A 19361-nucleotide genomic window follows, 5' to 3' on the forward strand; every position below is an offset into this window, starting at 1 on the left:
GCTTTCTTTTTCCTGTCATCCATGTGGGCAATCCATTCTTCTTCGAGTGTGTTGGTGTGAGTGCAACTACAAGATGACCTCTCGGAGGAATTTAAAAGGATGTTGTTGAAGTTGTTTTTGGTGCTTGAACGCTTTCACGAGTGGCAGTAGAATACTAATGTGAATTGTGTTGCTGTAGCCATGGTGTATGGGCAAATTGTTCAGGGGCGAGGTATTGTAACTCACACATGCTGTGTTTTGTTGTGGGCCTAATCTGTGAATAGATGTAACACACACGCACACACACACACACACACACACACACACACACACACACACACACACACACACACACACACACACACACACACACACACACACACACACACACACACACACACACACACACACACACACACACTCATTATGGCGCATGCAGACAATAGAGCCTGCACTCACAAAACACAACTCTTTTTGACTACGTGGTTGCCAGGAAACTTGGTCTGAGTCTTTAAGAGTGAGCACAGTAAAAGAGTGTGCACGTACGTGTGCTGCCTGTGCCGCCGCCCGGGCTACTGGGGGGCAGTTCGTTAACGCTCGGTGGATGTGTGTGCGCTGCAGCCAGGGCTGTTAACGCTGATTGCCTCTCAGACATCGCTGGCTGAGACAAACCCCTGGACACAAAAGCTCGAGCTGGAATCAGTTGAATCTCCTCCGGGCGAGAGACCCAGTCAAGGCCAAGACAGACCAACCCGAGGCTGAAGATTTTGTTTGAAATGTCACAGATTTATAAAAATGGTGTTTGAACACCTCAGAGCGCGGGGAGTCCAGGACGGTGCACTGTGGACACCCATTGTGGACTGAAAGGTTGAAATTGTCCGTCTCGGTAAGTTTGGATTTGTTATTAAGTGAGGAGCGGTGTGTTTGACCTTTTATGATTAAAAATGTGCTTCAGTGAAGTGTGTGAATACACTTCGAGATCAAGAGCCTGTCATTGTTCGCTTACAGCCTGAGGCAGTGATGCAGATGCAGTTTTATTTTTTTTTTTTTAACTTTTCTTGACTGTTACTCCAATAAGTGCTAGATAAAAACATGGCGGCGTCACTTTCCAGAATTGTCTGTAACTTAAAGTATAAATCAGTTGTTTTAGATAATGTATAATGCAACATATACACTTATAAGTCACAACATTAAATATAAATCAATACTTTGATGAGACCCCTTTTTGCCTTCAGATGTGATTTTGGTCCGTGATACACCAGATGATAACGTCACCCAGTGATTGGCTGAGCACCCATGCAGAGATCTGATGAGTCAATTTCTTGTCATGTTCTAGGAGACTGTTTGAGGTGGCTCGAGCCCGGTGACATGTTGTATTATTCTACCTCCTGCATTCGGGTCAAGTAGCCGCTATAGCACAAACGGCAACAGATCCATTCTGTCGTGTCTCATGTGACGCCAACATAATTCAAAATGAAGCAGCAGGAATTGGGACTCAACATCTTCCCAATCTGTTATCTAGAGTTTTTGTTGCCTTATAGTTTCAGTTCCTATTTCTTAGGCAACAGGACCCGATGTGATTTTTTATTTTTTTTTTTGCTGCTGATGCCTCAATGCCTACAATTTGTGTGTTGGTTGTAATTCAACATGTGCTGCGCTGAGCGACGATTGTCTCCCTGTCATCTCCAACCAGCTCGGGCCTGCTCTGCCCCCATCGGGCACCAACAATGTAGTGCGCACTTGGTGGATGCCCCAAATAAGTGAAGGGCTTCCTTTCCGTCAGCGGAGCCACGTGCCAGCAGCTTCTGACAAAACAAGCCGGGATGTGTTTGATTAAAAGTTATCACACTCATAAACAAAACGCGAACAAATCATCCCAGGAGCTTTGCCATGCTTTTTCTTTATTACAATGACATCGAGACATCTGTTGCTGTGTACTTGTCTGAGATGTACAAAAGGTAGTGAATGATCGTATTAAGATCACGCTGCAGTTAATCAGTTATAAAAAAAATAAAATAAAAAAAAAGATAATAGCTGAAGCAAAGGATTGTTTTTTTTTTTTGATTTTTCATTTCATTCCCGAGTGTCATCTAAATCTTTGTTTCGTTTGATGCCGCAAACAATGAATTTGTCTCATGAATGTTTATGTGAGGCTCAGAATTAAACTGGGAACATTTGCTATCCTCTTCTGAACTTTGTCGTGTTTTGTGGAATCTTAAAAAAAAAAAAAAAGTAATATCATCATCTCACACTTCTTTCTCACATTTGAAATGCACTCTTAATGGCAGCACAGGCTATTTTTTTTTATAAATCTGGCCTTTTGTTGCTTTTTGTTGTTGATATTTGTGTCCGAATTCCTTTTATTTCACATACAGTACATTTGTTTTTAGGAGGATCTGTTCCTTCACCTTTGACAGCTGTTAAGCCAAGGACATTTCTGTTTGAAATCAGACGATAGACAGCACTGTCTACGCAGCTGTAGACACGTTTAGCTGGAGTGAAAGGAGGCAAGATCCACAACAACAACAACAACAACAAAAAGTCCACTGCTGTGACCCTGCGCTACGATTAGGCTGACATGGCACCGTGCTGTGAAATAGATACGAATGGTTACCAGGGGATTACTCGGTGCTGGGGACATCTCCTTTCCTCCCATAACACTTGGAAGTGCGGGAGATCTGTTATTTGACTGTGAGCCGTCTGCACAAACCCCTCGCGCTCAGTCTTTACCTCTCTGACCTCGTCTGGTACGGTGGTGATTGATTGACAGGCCTCGGCTGTAACCATGGGAACGCGGATGGAGGTGGCACAGCTTGAAAGCAGGATGAACACCGAGGACTACAGAAAGTTGCAGAATCTTTTCCTCGTGAGTCTTTAATTTTTTTTTTTTACAGTTTTTGATTTTATGACTTGCCACTTCTTTGAGTCAAATGAAAAGAATGCTTTTCCTCCCGCTTTTCCCATTTTGCAGTTTTTTTCGTATAAATTCTGAAAGTGGAGGCGAAACTAGTATTTGCTTTATTGAAACTGATGTTAATGTTAAACTGCGGTGCAATGGGTGCGACCGCTACAGACTTAAACAGATAATAACTAAACTAAAAGGATTTTGACATCCATCTATGCAGCTATTTAGAGTGTGTATGGTGTGAGAGTGTAAGTTTCACTCTGCAGCTCAGCTTTACTTGGCCTTTAAAATAGATTTATTTGATGGGTTTTGTCTGGGCTGCTGGTAAAGTAGCTTTAGTCACCGTGGCAAATCACACCACATATCTCCGAGATTATCAGTGTCACATAGACCTGCGACCATAGACGCAATGGTAAATGCTTCAGAAACAAGCTGCAGCATAATATGAAAACCTTTACAAGCTGTGTTTATATATATGCCGCTGACAATCCTGTCGTTGATCCAGGACTCCTCGGGAGCACCTCGCTCCTTGTCCAGAACGGAATTCATGAATCTGGCTTTGTCATTGGTTGACCGCGGGTCCATGGAGGACTACGGCCTCCTTTTTGACAGCGTGGTTGTCACTCAGGAGCACCGCGGCCTCCTTTTGGACAGCGACGCTGTGAAAGAAGGACGCATCGACTGGGCAGGGCTCTGTTCCTTCCTGCTGCTGGAGCTGTCTGATAAAGTCAAAAACTCCAAAACGATCAGCAAACCTCGCTGGAAGCCACCTCGGACACTGACCTGCCCACACCGAGACCCCGTCCAGAAGGTACAAGGTCACTGAGCTCTTGGAGATTAATGGAGTGTGAGGAGTGTGTCATGAGCATCCCAACATGTTGCCTTCCTTTCAACACATGACCCACTGTGGGATGTTATCTGAAAAACATTTTGACATTGACAGAGAATCCCAAGCTCTGCTGACTGGGAGAAATTCCACATTATTAAACATTGCGGGGAAACGTTCAAAAGTATTAGGGTCTTGCTCATCAAAATGGCACACCTCTTTTGAGATAAATGGCTCTGGACTCCTTTAACATCTATCAATTAATATGTAAATGAGGCAGCCAGTATAAAGTGCCTACTGCTGTGGATGAAGTGGAGGCTCACCACTTTAATCTTTCAATCCTGAGGTTGTCAAAACGTCAGACTGTTGTGTCAGTTGTTTTCCAAATGGCTGGAAGGTCTTGACCCTTTTTGCTTAGATCAGACTTAAAGAGCCTGACGGACTATTGTCATTCAGAAACTCTCATTTCTTCCCCCCCCCCCCGAACTCAGTAAAGTGTGAAATAGAAAATGTGAAAAAAATTGCTTCCCTAATCAATGTTTTCTGTGACAGCAGCAAAGATGTCACGAAGATGAAGGTGGCTGCTTAGAGTGACAAACCACAGTAGAATTAACTCATGACTATAACTTCTATGAATTTTCAGGTGTACAGCCAACAACTTGGTTGCACTTTTCTTCCAAAGCCTAAGGACAAGAGCTTCGGCTCAGAAAAGTGTAATATTTCCTACACAGCTATTCCGACACAGTTAAATCGATAAAAAATAAAATTTTAATAATTGATTAAGCATTGAACAACAATTCCAAAATAAATGTACAGAATGTGAGAAAACAATAGATTTGATATTGCCTCAAAAATGTCTGATTATTATGAGTTTGGGATTTATGATAAAATTTGTAATCTTGTTAGTCAATGCTGCAGTAACACTCTGTACCACAAGATGGTGTAGCGAGTCAGGAGCTTTAAGTCTGGCACAACTTTTCAACTAGTTACCCACCATAGGCATAAAGAGGACTTATATAGTATATATATATATATATATATATATATATATATATATATATATATATATATATATATATATATATATATATATATATATACACAGACCTTTTAAAGCCATGTGGTATATTCTATGTTACGTACCCATGACCCAAAAGTGTTATATCAGTAGGGAAACAAAATGGACAGAGATAAATAAATACCCTGATGAAATTCTAAACAAGCTGATCAAAAAGACAATTGGAAGTATTTGAATTGTTGTGATAACTAAACCCTGGCCCTTTAGTCTGAGCGTTAATGAACCTTTTTCTTTTTTTAAGGTACGTGTTGTCTCTGATTAATCAGGTACTATCAGTTGTTGCCTTTTAAATGTGCAGCTCTCAGTTTTTGTTCTTGTATATCAGCCAGTAAAAGCCTGCAATTCATTAATCCTATACTGTTTTATTGGCTTCAGTTCAGCTTGTGACCTGCTCAGTTTTATTCACTTGCATCCAGTAAGAGGATGATTTAAGGAGGAACTCGTGTTTAATGGACTTATCCTCCTGTAGATTTATGGGGATACAATATCCAGTAAGAACAAGAAATACAAGATATAATAAACACTTAAAATTTTATTTGGAGATCTGAGGCATCAATTTTACTAATTAACTTTCTGATGTCTCAAACTGCTTCACAGTGTCGACGCCGTTCTGAAGGTTGAACTCTTCTGTTCCTCCGCCAGATCGGTTTCTCGGCCTGAGATTAATGACGTTTTTTGTCACGCGTTCCGGTCTCCCAGGTGCTGTACCTGCGAAGCTCGGGTCACTACCTCGCTGTGAGTAAAGGAGGAACAGTGGGGCTGCGGGACGGAAACGACATGTCCCTCCTGCACGCACATCGACTCCAGAACAGCACGGTCACGCCCAAAGACCTCTGGGTCACCGACACTGTGCTGCTGCACAACCTGAACAAGGTCATCTCATCTCTTTCCAAAATGTTGCGTAACAACAATGAAAGCAGTCCAATTAAGATAGCTGGCACCGTCTCTGACTAAGGGGTCATGTTCTGGTTCCTTGAAGAATTATTACCCATTGAAATGTAAATGCGGATGAATTATTGATATACAATCTCAAGTTATTGGGGCAGATATTGTAAGGCACAGAGGTAAACAAGTATTTCACTCATTTCATGAATTATTAATCAGTGGGTTTTGGTTAATTGCAGTGCATTGAAGTTGCTGCATAAAGTTCAGAAAGTAAATATTCATGTTTTGATCAATTATTGATCACCAGTTGCAATTAGTACGTCTTTAATCTAAAGATTAATGGATGACATACATAATTGAATTGGATAACATGATTTTTTTTCAGTTCTGCATTAATTATTGTTAGTCTGGGAAAATGTTAAATCGGTATATAAGGTGTTTGTCTTCTTCATTCTCAGATAGCTGTGTCTTTCACAAGTAAAGAAGTGTGTTTTTATGACATACTCTCTCAACAGGACTTCAGCTGCAAGTATAAACTTCAGGTAAAAGAGTTTTTATTTGGTGGCCCAGGGACCAGGTTTTGGATTCTGGGGTTATTTGGAACTCGCACTTTGAGTGGAGTTATTGCTTAAAATATACCTATTCCCACTCAGTTTATAGGACACAAGGGTTTTTTTAATTTGACCTGAAACAGAAACAAGAAAATGGATTATTCTCTGCAAATATGCCGGCACAAGAAAGGCCTTATTTGTGTCTTCATTAGTATAATACACTAATGTTTTTATGTCATTTTTGCACATTTTATCATTTAAAAACAAAATCCTTCAGATAACACTCTGTTGTCCCCCACACTTTAGCTGTATAATTAGCATTTAATTCAATCACTCACATTTCAATACAGGTTTCTGAAGCCCCTCATTTGCAATATTATCATGAACTGGCCCTATTCCAAAACTAATTGACTAGCCGTGAGCGATGATATTAAATCCTCTGGAAAGGATAACAGTTTATAACAATATGTATTATGTGATGGTTTAAATCTACTTATTAAATTAGCCTTTCACTATTAATATAAAGGGAGTACTGAACAATAGAGTACAGTATATAGTCTACATAAGTATCAGTAAACATGCACATACCTCTCCTGTTGTGTCCAGGGTTTGAAGTTCGTCCCCTGGTGTCTAGACTACTGGGTGGATGCGTCTCAGCCTGACCAGGCTGTCCTCGCCATAGGTGACATTGGAGGACAGGTAATCCATTCATAAACAAAGCAGAGAGAGGCGAGAGCAGAAGGTGGGAGGCAGAACGTTGTCAAGTGCCCTCATTTTTCCACATTACGTTTGTGCTCAGCGGTCCATCGCGCCACATCTCCATGTGGGTGCCTTTTTTTCTCCCCAGGTCAGTGCTTTGCATTTTACCTCAGCCCAGATCTCTCTGTTCAAGAGACTCGGTCAGAGGACGGACTCCGACTCCGCGGACATCATCCTGTGGGACGAGCTGGTCAAAGGCAAACTTCACTCCTGTTACACTGTGACACACCAAGCTCATGCCCCTGCCTGGGTTAGAAAAGGTAGGATACACACTTGTGGACAGAAACTACGAGGCCTTCATGACGGAAGAAATCATGTCACGGACTTACTTTTATTTCCTTGAAATGAACCTGAACCATCTTGTTTAACCCTTTATCCATAACAACAAATTGAGATTTGTCTTTTTCTCATCCTAATTGAGTTTCGGGTTTCCAAAAAGTGCCAAACAAAGATTTAAAAGTCTCTTTCAAGCCTCTTCGTTAAGATAATCTAAAGTTCTTTAGCAAATGCTTTGCAAATCTTTCCCCATTTTGTAATGTCTCGTCTCAATACACACTTCTCTCTTTACCCACCTATTATTTCATATTGCGTAGAAACGAATGAGCAGACAGAAAGAGCCACACAACATGTAGACACGTTTCAAAAAGATAACCAGCAGCCGAACAGCCAAACAGCCGAACAGCCAAACAGCCCTGATTGCTGTCATTTGAAATCACTGGAGTTTTATGTCGGCAAATGGGAGCCCAAACTGCTGTTTCTCATTCCTGAACGAAGCCACGTTCACCTGAGGCCTCGGGTCAAAAATAGCTTTCATTAGCCAGACAGAACCAAAGCAAGAATACTAAATCAGCGGCTCAGACGACGCAGGGGCAGACAACAAAGAGAACGCACTCCGGGTGTCGGGGCCACCTAATGTGAACACAAACGCGATCACCTTGACACCGGGGATGAGAGCCACGAGGCTTGTTTGCTCCTTTTTCTTTCTTTTTTTTTTTTAAAGTAATTCCTCCAATAACAACTAACGCAACACTGCCGAAATGCTCAAGCAGATCTCGTTCGCGGACGCAAACACACGCACACACTTTGTCACGCGCACAGCAAGTCTTGTCTCATCCACTTCATAGCCGGAGTTGTGACTTTTTGACATAAAGACGCGGGTTGGAGGTCCGGCCCTCTGAGACGCCCGCGCTTCAGCTCAGCGTGCGGATCAAAAGAGGTCGCTCAAGTTTTGCCCGGATTGCATCATGCGGATAGTGTCCCTGAGAAGAGTTTATTGGGCTGTTTTGGTAATGATTCAACGCTCTGAGACCAGCTCGCCGTGAGAGGAGGGAGCTTAAAGCACACGCAAATATGCACAACAAACTGGAAAACAAAGGGATGACAAAAAAAAAGGGGGGGGGGGGGGGGGGGACAGAGGTGACGGTGACAAAACGTTAGAAGAGTCGGGTAATTGAAATTTTAACAGGCGGTGTTTGGGCACGGGCAGCGCGTGTGTGTGTGGTGTGTTTTCGGAGTGTGTGTGTGAGAGGGAGGAAAGGAAAGGAGGGAGCCTCTGAGAGTTTGTATGAGCGTTTGCATACCTCTGGGGTGCTGGTACTGTTCTTTTGAAGTTTCCCACCCTGCAGTATGAGTGGGCTGTGTACCATTAGACATGGCTGGTTATCCAGACCTCCAAACCTTCCAGCTCATGGGCCACCAGAGAGAGAGAGAGAGAGAGAGAGAGAGAAATAAGGGAGGGTAAGGAGGGTAGAGGGTGGTGGAACAGAGAGGGGAAATTGAGAGGAAATTAAGAGGAAATTGGGATGGACACAGACCCGTAAGGACAAGGGTGGCGAGGTGTGGGATACATGTTTGTGAATGAGAAATGCATTAACGTATCATCATTATTTTGTGGTTCACGGAAATGGAAAAAGAAAAAGAAAAACCCAACAACATTAACAAACATTAAGGTGGGCAACGTAATATATCTTAAATATGCAAAAACATACATCACTGGAAGAAAAAAAAAAACCCAAACAAACTTACTTTCATGCAGATATGTAGTGACCCCTAGTTTTTCGGGCTTCAACTTATAACCCCACGGTAAAAGATTGTTTGATTTGGATCGTGATTTGCGCGTGTCAGCGATCAAGACAAGGCCACTCCAATCAATAACGAGTCACCCGACGCCGTCTGCGAGTAATCTTCATCTTTTAATTCATGGAGTGGAAGAAAAGATGTGAGGTATGAAGTCCAATCAGATGTAATTATTTGCGCCAGCTTCATGGCCGATCTCTGACCCGAGACTGTCACATGCCATCTCACGACCGGCCCGTTATGCGCGGAGCCTCTGGGAATGAGGCAGCTTCAAGTAGAGACACGCGGCATCCACTTTAGCTCTTCTCGATCGAAGTGCTAATTGAGATAGATGGTGATGCAAGATCCATTACGTTTCTGTAACGCCACTGAGCGAGTCACGCCAAGCTAATTCTTTGTGGCACTGAGCCTGGCTGGGAATTGGTTTGGTTTACTAATACACTGCCAATATGGTCCTCAAACCATCGAGCTCGCCCCGTCAACAGAAAGTGCTTTTAGTTTTTGGTTCGTGGATGAAAGAAGACCAGGCAGAGGAAGAATGGGTAGGTCGCTCTGCATGTTCTACCTGGATTTTCATTGGGTTGAGGAGGTGCTCTGACTCCGTACCAAACTCCAAAAGTATGCAGTTTGTGACTATAAATGTCCTGCATGTGTAAATACGAGTAGTCTAGAGTGTATACTTTGCTTTCACCGTTGTCGGATTGATTCCCAATAACTCTAAGTGAGATGAAGTGTCATAGAAGAAGGAAGTGCATGAATTTCCAAGAAAAACAGTGTGTCATTGTCAAATATTGGACATTATTTCACTGTAAATTGCCAGCAACATTGCTGCTACACACAGTTGGACTAATTGTTTTCTTATTTCTTCTCATCAAATTGCTTTCCCCCCACTTTTTACTCGACATCATTAGGTGTAAATGTTTGTATTTTGCGCTGTCCCTGTATTTCTATGTACACTGTAGGCCTGTCTATGCATTTTTGTCCAGGAAACATTTAAAATAGAAAAACTCAATCAACTCTCTTAAATCAAATATTTCTCCCAGACACGAGGTTTCCCTTAGATGCTTCCCAAGACAAACCAAAAAAACAAACTACAAATCAGCTGCCGTTGTGAAATATAATCTCATCAAATGCGCTCGCTGAGCTCTACATCCCGATTTGTTCAGCCTTGTTGCTGTCTCACAAGCTCCTGGTGCCAAAACCGAGATTTACAGTTAAGTACATAAACCGCAGACGGAAATGTAATTTAATTGTCCGTTAATTGCATATTTAATAGTCTTGTTTGTATGCCGTGTTCTTTCCATCCACATTCAAATTGACTCCACCGTCGGCGGGCCTGCTCTTCTCCGAGTGTTACTCACTCTTTTCCGGATGTGGTGAACTAATTGCGACGCGTCACATCTAATTTGCTTTCATTGTGGGCCTCCGTCTTGTTTCTGCAGTGCGCTACCTGGGCTCGCTGGAGGCTTTGGTGTCCTGCAGCACCAGGCCGCAGAGCAGCATGGTGGTCGGCTGGAGGGAAAAGGAAAGCAGGAGCCTCAGAGTCACTTCTTACTCTACGAAAATGGGAGTGTGGGACATGGACCACCACAGTGGACTCAGTCTCATAGGTGATGAGACGGTACTCCGAGACTTCATGGAAAATTGTTTTAATGTGAACGTTGACTCTTTAAAGTGCGTCCAAAACAAACAAGCCCCAGACTGCCATTGAATATTTAATTTTTCATTTCAAACCCTTGTTAAAATTTTATTGCTCGTAATTGTGTTTTCTGGCTTAAGAAAAAAGATGAAAAACATCGGATCTTGTGAAGTTTATCCAATCCATCTTTATTCATAAAACACGTTCAAGCAACTCGGGGAGCCAAACTGCTATACATAAAGTAAATAACACATTATAAACATTAAAAGACAAATAAGATAAATACATAACAAAACAAATACAAAGAAGAAATTAAGTTTAACATTGTATGATACTGTATTTTTTTTTTTAACTGTTATGATATTCAACTTAAAATGATTGAGAAGTTTAAGTGCAAGTATAATAGATTTAAAATATATGAAAGGTCACAGAACAAACCCACACAGAGTACCTGGGGAAAATCCATCTGAAGAACATTCAAATTTACAATCCAAAACCCGACCTGGGGGTTTTCTCTGCATGATGTGCGCCAGCTGAACACTAAGCAACCATGCAACTGCTTTCAAAATTAAAATTCCAGATTTTTTTCCAGGCACTGTAAACTTGAATAACTCTTTTGAGCGCAGGCCCCAAGAGGATATGAGACAAATCATCCTCAGGCTTTTTCTTTGAATGAAATAATGTATATATAAAAAAAACTAAACAAACAAACATAAAAATACACTGGGCCATAATCCTTGATTAAACGGAAAACCCCCTGTTTTCATCGTTCTTACAATACTTCATCAAAACCATCAAATGCCTCATTGAGCCTGTTCCCGAGAGGTGTTATAACCACTTTGGTTTCATGTAATTAACATGAACCCCGCTGAACTGAGACGCTGTGATTGGTTGTAGCCACGGCGGGTGTGGATCATCAGGTCTTGCTGTGGAACCCGTACGTGTCGTCTGAACCCGTGTGTTCTCTCAGCGGCCACGCCGGCCCCGTCACCGCCGTTCACTTCATGCAGACCAAGGAACAACTGCTCAGCTACTCCAAAGATAAGGTGAGAGTGCGCGTCTGTGAGCGGCGCTCTCTGCTGGAGCACATAATGTGGAGATAAATGTAATATTAATTGTGAGTGCTCGCCATAATCACCGTGGAGGAAGGAGGTCGTGAGGCAGATGATTGGGAGCCTATTTCCCAGCGTTGCCTCTGAAAGAGCAGGTGTTTCTCCAAAAAGGTTTCCTTTAAAGACCCTTTTTTTCCCCTCCTGATGCAAAGAGGATGCTGGTGCTTGTGCTGCATTTCCTTTATCTGTTGTTGCTCTGTGCATGTTTGCTTTCTCATTGGATTTTCCGAGGAGAATGAATATTTTAGGAGTGATTTATGTTCCATCTGCCTTCTGCTCAAACACCATCTGCTGCCGCACGGAACTCTGAAGGCTTCACCTCAACTTGCTCAGGAATAGTTGCTTGAAAAACAACAGTCGTCTCGTGGTGAGGTGGACTTTTTAGGGAACTATGAGTCAGGGCCACGACTTGCAGCACTTCAGCAACTGTCATGCTGATTTATAAAGTGTCGTGTTTCAGTGGTTATCACATTTTCTTTTTCTTTCTCCGCTCCCCATTATGAACTCTCAAGGTGCTCTGCCTGTGGGACGTGGCCAACCAGCTGTGTGCTCATCGTCTGGCCGGAGTCTTCCCGAGTACTCAGGAGGACCCACGCACCCTCCTCTTCGTCCAGGAGGAGCGTCAACACGTCATACTTTCCTTCAACAGTCTGCTTGTGCTGCTCGAGACAATGAAGGAGGAGAAGAAGACCAGCAGCCATGAACATCCCATCACCTGTGTGCTGTATAACAGTCTTTTCAAACAGGTATGCGTGTGAAATGAGACGCACTGTATTGATTTGGTCCCTATTATAAAAAAAAAAGTATTGAGTGAAATAATATCAGTCCTGCAGTGGATGTAGTAGCAAGAGGAGATCGTTTGGTTTGAAAAGATGGCAGCTTATGCATCTGATATGAACAGCTCGCATATTTAAAAGTGCTGTCAGCCTTTCAGTCCACTCGACAGCAGTATTGGTTACATATTTTCTTCTGTCGGAGCTTAATACTAAAATAGCGAAGGGCACAGATGAATAGAGTGGTTTGCTTATGAGTGAGTTTTTTTACTTTCACGTAGCGTCAAGTACATCAAACTATCAACGACTGATGATCCCCCATCCTCTCTCTCTCTCTCTCTCTCTCTCTCTCTCTCTCTCTCTCTCTCTCTGTCTGCAGGTAGTCAGCAGCGACTCTGCATCATCTGTGATCTGCTGGTCAGCTGACACAGGCCAAAAGGTCAAGCAGTTTCACCGTTGCCATGGAAACGCAGAGATCTCCACCATCGCCCTTGATGGTACGCAGACACGGCTGTTTACTGCAGGCACCGACGGACAGGTCAAAGTAGGTGGGAAGTGCACACACACACACACACACACACACACACACACACACACACACACACACACACACACACACACACACACACACACACACACACACACTGTACATTTCACCATATTAAGTTTTTGTTTATTGTTCATGTCAGCAGTATGGGGTGTTTCTCCTCTAGAGGGCACCAGAGAGCTTTGGGGATGGCACTTTACCTGGAAAAATTTGTTGGTCAGAGAGATGCTTTTTCCATTATTTTTTTTGATTCCCTTTGCTTTCGGGAAGACACCGGGATTTAAATGAAATAAGTAAAACGTGAAACAAATTATTTAACTAAAACATGCATCATTAGAAATGAATTTATACTATATATAACAGAGCTTTTCAATTAGAAACACACCGAGAACTAAAATAGCCATGTTTGTTTTCCTGCGGATCTCAACAGGTGTTAACCCGAATATATCATGAATTAAAGAAACCTTACAAAGTTTGGCTTTCAAACAAACATCTCTACTTGTGTGAGAATAAATAAGGCAGGGGGTTACGGGGGTAGTCTTCTCCTCACACTTATTGAAAGTCCCTGATCAGTTTTATTTTTCAGGGGTTTACATTCTTTATGTTTCATGCTGTGTGATGGTATAAATGCGAGACTATTCATCTCACCCATCTGTATTTCTGGGGGTATCAGACTAATTATAGACTATTATATCAACACTGGCCATGTTGATATAATAGTCAGTTTTCTTGTGGATTGCTGTGTGCTGTTATATAATAAATATAATATTCTAAAAAGTCATTTATTCTTCTCTCAATTTTGTGTAGTAATATTTTTTTTTTCATTTGTCACTCAGAGAAAATGATGCAGCAAACACAACACAAACAAAAGTAATTGGGTTTTTTACCTCATTATTTGCTGCGGACAGCAATTTGCTACGCTGCTCTTCACATTGTGTTTGCATCACTGCACTACTTTAATTAAGAACTGTCTGATGATAGGGAGTTACAAAGCAATCCTGATCCGCCGTACATCCACAACACACAACCTCTTCCTATAATTTGAACCAACATGTATATCCACATGTATATCCACATGTTTACTCAGTTTTCAGAGCGAGTAGAAGCAGCGCTTTGTTTTTCCGCTGCCCTCCTGAGAACAAACTTCTGAGGTACTGCATCGACTGTATCTGTGGCTCACACTTTATGCTCATTTAAACGGTTCTTATTTTAATTGCTTATACAATGTAAATCCTCTAATGCTTCAAATATTCATTCTCTTTACATCTGCTTTGGATCATCTCAAACTATATTTTAACCTGCCTTTAATGTTTTATTACTATTTCCAATTTCTTGTAAAGCAGTATGAATTGTGTATTACCATTACCACGGTGCTTAATAAATAAACCTGCACTGCAGTGAAAAAGCACCAACGGTCACGATGATAAACGGATCGCCACGAACTTTAAATAACACATTTTATGCTACATGCATGGAAAATGCACATTACGAGAAATAACTTTAGACTGTGCACCTATTGCTGTGATTTAATACCATGCTCAGTTTATGCTCTTCATAAATTTTCTTCATTGAAACCTTGTCAGCAGTGCTGGTGAGAAACCGCCGAAAGAGTGTCAACAACAGTAAAGTGTTGCAGCAGGAACCGAGAATCAGCCCGAGCTGCCAGCTCAGTTTGCACTTTACAAACTCGAGGCGTTAATTTCTCCACCCGGCACTGTTGGAGACAGCTGTAGTCTCCCGTGGTTTCTTGGGCCTGAAGATATGAGGCAGGTTCAACCGGTGGACTTACTATGGCCGTGATTCCATTCATGGCATAAACTGCTTCATTTAAGTTGGTTCTGGAGCCAATCCAACCTGCTGTGGATGAAGTTCATCCCACAGAGAGAGTCATCGATTCTCCTTAAATGTATGTTTTTGTACAGTTGGAGAAAAGTAGAATACCCTTAAAAAAAAAAAAAAAAAAAGTGGGTTATTCTCACCAATGCTGACCAAGTAAAATATGAATTTCTTTAAATTTTATTTGGTAATTTTGTCATAAAGTGAAAAAAAGAGTGAGGCAGTTTAAAGGCACATTGCAGAAATTACAGGCCTAAGAAATCCGATTATAGTAATGAGAAAAAGTAAGTGAAAAGTAAGACAAAGACATTTTTGATCAAATGTTCTATTTTGTGAAGCACTATAAATATCAGTTTTAATCATTTACACACACATTTCTACACAATACTGGGTTTTATTTCTTTCTTTTTTTAATACAGAATGGACTTTGGAACTAAATGGAACTAAAAGAAAAAGCAGACAAAGGGATCTGGACACAATGATTATGTAGTTTCTTAAATAATTATGAAAATTACAATTGAATGATAGAATAGGGCATATATACTGATAGTACATTTCATTCTGTCAACAGAAAACCTTCTAAATAGTTTGTATCACATGTTTTTGGAAGAAAAAAAAATCACTCAGACATGCTCATTAAAGTTTCATGAGAGTCACCAAACTCCACAAACTATAAAGATCCTCAAGTTTGGACTCGAACCAGGGAGTCCTCTAACTTGTGAGTGCTTAACCACTACACCGTGACTGGTCTACACCATGATCCAGAAAGTATGCAGATGATCCACAGACTCAAATATCTAAAAGCATTTTTGATTTGTTATTGAGATCATGGCATTCTTGCCATGTCACAAACGTAACACGCTCTCTGCGCACTCGTGTTTGACGGTTAAACTGCACTGCAAGCATGCGCGTGTTCTCGGAATCAAACGGGTTCATAGTCTCTCTTGAATTTTCTGTTTGGTGAGCATCTCAACCCTGTGGTAGTCTGCCGTTGTTGTTTCACAGATTAAAGCGCTGCATGATGGCTCCAAGTTCACTACAGTCGCACTCAACCGACAAATAAAATAATTATGCATTTTGTAATCAATATAATCAACCACATCAGTTCCCTGACCCCATGAGTCCTTGCGAGAGTGCCGCCACGTGCATGCGGTGACAGAGACGCTCACACTGCCATTAGATATAACCCGACGAGCCTTCCTCAGCAGAAGACGCAGACACCCGTTGGGCCAATTAACAAGGAGATACATCATCTCTCCAATTTTCATCAACATTGAACCCGTTGTGCAGCCATTAGGGCCATTCAGAACGTGAAATTTTGACCTTTTAATTGCAGCGTCCCCAATGAGCCAATCAGTGAGTCTGTGTTAAATGCCACAAATAAAGAGACAAACTGCGTCCTGGTATTTGTTGGACAGACAGGGAAAAATATTACCCTAAATCTGATAAGCACGACGCAGCGCCTTAAAGGATGATCAAAGTTAATTTTATTATTCCACAATGTTCCCATTTCTGTATCACACTTTTCCCTGACAAGAGAACAAAGCTTAGGTATTGTGAGGGAAGTCAGATTATGCCACACAAAAAAACTAAACAGTTGGTCGGGTGTGGAGTTGACCCATTATAGAGGATTGCAGGCTGTGTGTCGGGGTGTAGGAGGTCGGAGGAGCCAAAGCATCAGTGCACTTGTAGGTAAGACAGAGGATTTTTATAGATGATGTGGGATTTTCCCCCGGACTCCATCAGTGACGGATACAAGTGGGGGTGATAATGTGTTCCCACAAGCACCAAACCCCGGGGAAGTCAGCAACAGGCTTAATATGTAATATTTTCAGTCTTAAACCTTCAAAATAAAAAAAACTAAACAATCTACTAGAGCAGCCAGCTGGGTGCATCCTGTCCAACATGATAATGTAATACTACATTGTACCAAAAGATGGTGTAGTGAGTCACTTCATCACTCTTCCTGCCTTCAGTAGGAGAACCAAAGAAGCAGAAGCAGCAAATTCAGGTAAAATAACAACAAAAAAACAAAACAGGAAGTAATATAGTTGTTTAAGCTCTGAGGGGCTGGACTCACTGCTGCCACCCAGAGACCAAACGAGTCATTACTTAAACCTTACATAGACTTTTATGCATGTTTGTTTACGTGGTGATATTCTTCAGTGTACTTTTGTGGTTATCTTTCAGGTCTGGGACTTTCATGGTCGCTGCCTGCACAGAATGAACGCGGGATCGGGTCGCAATGTGGACATCTCCCAGATCTTGTTGCTGAAAAGTAGTATCCTGGTGATGGGCTGGGAAAGGTACTCTGAGTGTCTGTGTTTGAAATGTTTCACTCATCTATGTACCACATAACCAACGCAGCATGACACAAGATCATATGATGTTAATATGTATGAACATTCCAAACTACTTATAAAAAGTAGGACTAATCATGCTCATGAGAAATATATGATACAATACATCCTCAAAAATACTGTTAAAATAACAGGGTTCGGCCTCAAAAAAAGATTAGAAGTGAAAGTAATGCTGGCTTAGAGAGTGAAATTGAATTAAACAAAATTAGATGGTAAAAAGACAATAGAACCACAGCAAATCACATATATGCAGGTATATGAAACTGTGTCTGCAGTAGTGATTTAAAAGGAGTCACTTGTTCTGCAAGTCTTATTTTTTTCACTCAGGCAGACTGCTGAGGTCAAGGGGTCCTGATGGAAAAAGCTTCATCCTTTTTTTTGTCTCGACTCCAGAGCAGCTGAGAGTCCCACTTGAGAATCTTATCTGTGCAGCAGTTCCACAAAGTGGGTTGAGCCAAAACCCGACAAGCTTCTAAAGCTGTCAATAATAACTTGATATGAATCCTGAAGTCCACAGGAATTCAAAAGAAAGGCTAAAATTGGTCTTTTCGTACCCCATAAGATGTATGATGACAAACTATCTTATCAGGAATAAACATTGTGATATGATATCATGTAACACATGAATATAATATATGATGAAATTTTGTATGATACATGTGATAAAATACGACACAATATGAAGATGGTGACATGACAGCTAGTGTCAAATCTCTACACTAGAGTAAATCCTCCAGAACGGGAGGTGCTGATACAGACAATAGAAAAAGAAAAACACTTTAAAATCTAAAATTCAAAATAACTATCCTACTAAATTTCTTAAGAGACACACTCATTACAGTACAAACACATGTAAATGATGTGGACCCGTCACACGGACACACACGCAACAGTTAAAGACTACTTTAAAAGAAACCGATTTTTTTAAATGTGAATCACAAGAAAACACACTATTGGTGCGTTGTATGCTGGCAGGCCATACATCACTGAATGTGCACAACTGCACACTCAACAAGAACCCCTCTATCTACTAACTCTAAGCCAACGCAGTGTGTCGTTGACGTCAGTGGTGAACTTACTGTCCGTATGAACTACTGACAGTTGTAAGTCTTCCTGCTCCACCCTGACGCTCTGTGGAAAGCCTGATAACAAGACACTCGTTTCAGTCAGGTGGGCTGAAGCAGGAATGTGTACTGTGTCCCTTCACCAGTGTGAACCTCTGCTCTTGACCGGACTCCAAAGCCCTTCTCTCACTTTTCCACTGGTATTGAGAGGTGGCTGTAATTAACTTTCACTATTCTATTTATATGTTGAATATGAAAAAAAAAAAGACATGTGTGTGTTTACAAGTTTGCTTAACACTCGTTGCTGTTTTTTCCGTACACATATTGCACTTTTAACAAATGTCTATCACTGTCAGGACAAATTACTTTGAGATTTAATTTGTACACAGTTACTTTAAACAAACTATCAGAAATATCCAATGGTTCAGTTTTGGTGGCGTGCGTGCGTGCGTGCGTGCGTGCGTGCGTGCGTGCGTGTGTGCGTGTGTGTGTGTGTGTCTCCATTCTGCTCCGTCTGCCTGTTTGACGATTCAGAGCCAACCAGACATCTGGACCCTAACAAGTCAAATCGCTCCAGGGAGCTCACATTCACTTTACTATCACTACCTCATATTTGTGCGTGTGTGTGTGTGTGTGTTCCTTTCCTTGTATGCCCACATCACATCTGCTCTTCATCATAATCATCATCGTCATTTCACACCCAGTGAGCTGAGCTCAACAGTGTGCTATCGTCAAGTTATACGACTGACTTTCTTTCTGTCTTCTTTACACACACACACACACACACACACACACACACACACACACACACACACACACACACACACACACACACACACACCCTCCTACGCTCATATGAGCCCGCGCTCGCTGCTCTCTGGGGTGTCACAGTGGTGAAGAGAACATAGACGACAGATCAGTGGCAGTAAAAGAAAATAGTTCTGTTACGACTTTCATCACTCATATCATTT

At 41.7% G+C, this 19361-nt stretch overlaps 1 protein-coding gene across 1 annotated transcript in view; it reads left to right on the top strand.

Annotated features, from left to right (window-relative positions):
- The first annotated feature begins 628 nt into the window (after positions 1-628).
- Positions 629-19361, top strand: part of LOC308107380 (cilia- and flagella-associated protein 337-like) — a 35344-nt gene continuing 16611 nt past the window's right edge. Inside the window, exons 1-12 of the mRNA XM_080459701.1 lie at positions 629-865; positions 2750-2845; positions 3390-3695; positions 5488-5661; positions 6132-6215; positions 6831-6923; positions 7072-7243; positions 10502-10669; positions 11596-11744; positions 12323-12556; positions 12963-13127; positions 17157-17272. Coding sequence (XP_080315827.1) covers positions 2765-2845; positions 3390-3695; positions 5488-5661; positions 6132-6215; positions 6831-6923; positions 7072-7243; positions 10502-10669; positions 11596-11744; positions 12323-12556; positions 12963-13127; positions 17157-17272 — 1742 coding nt within the window. The 5' untranslated portion in view covers positions 629-865; positions 2750-2764. The remainder of the gene's footprint in view (positions 866-2749; positions 2846-3389; positions 3696-5487; positions 5662-6131; positions 6216-6830; positions 6924-7071; positions 7244-10501; positions 10670-11595; positions 11745-12322; positions 12557-12962; positions 13128-17156; positions 17273-19361) is intronic.

This window comes from Lipophrys pholis (assembly GCF_963383615.2).
Source record: "Lipophrys pholis genome assembly, chromosome: 3".
NCBI classification, from domain to species: Eukaryota; Metazoa; Chordata; class Actinopteri; order Blenniiformes; family Blenniidae; genus Lipophrys; species Lipophrys pholis.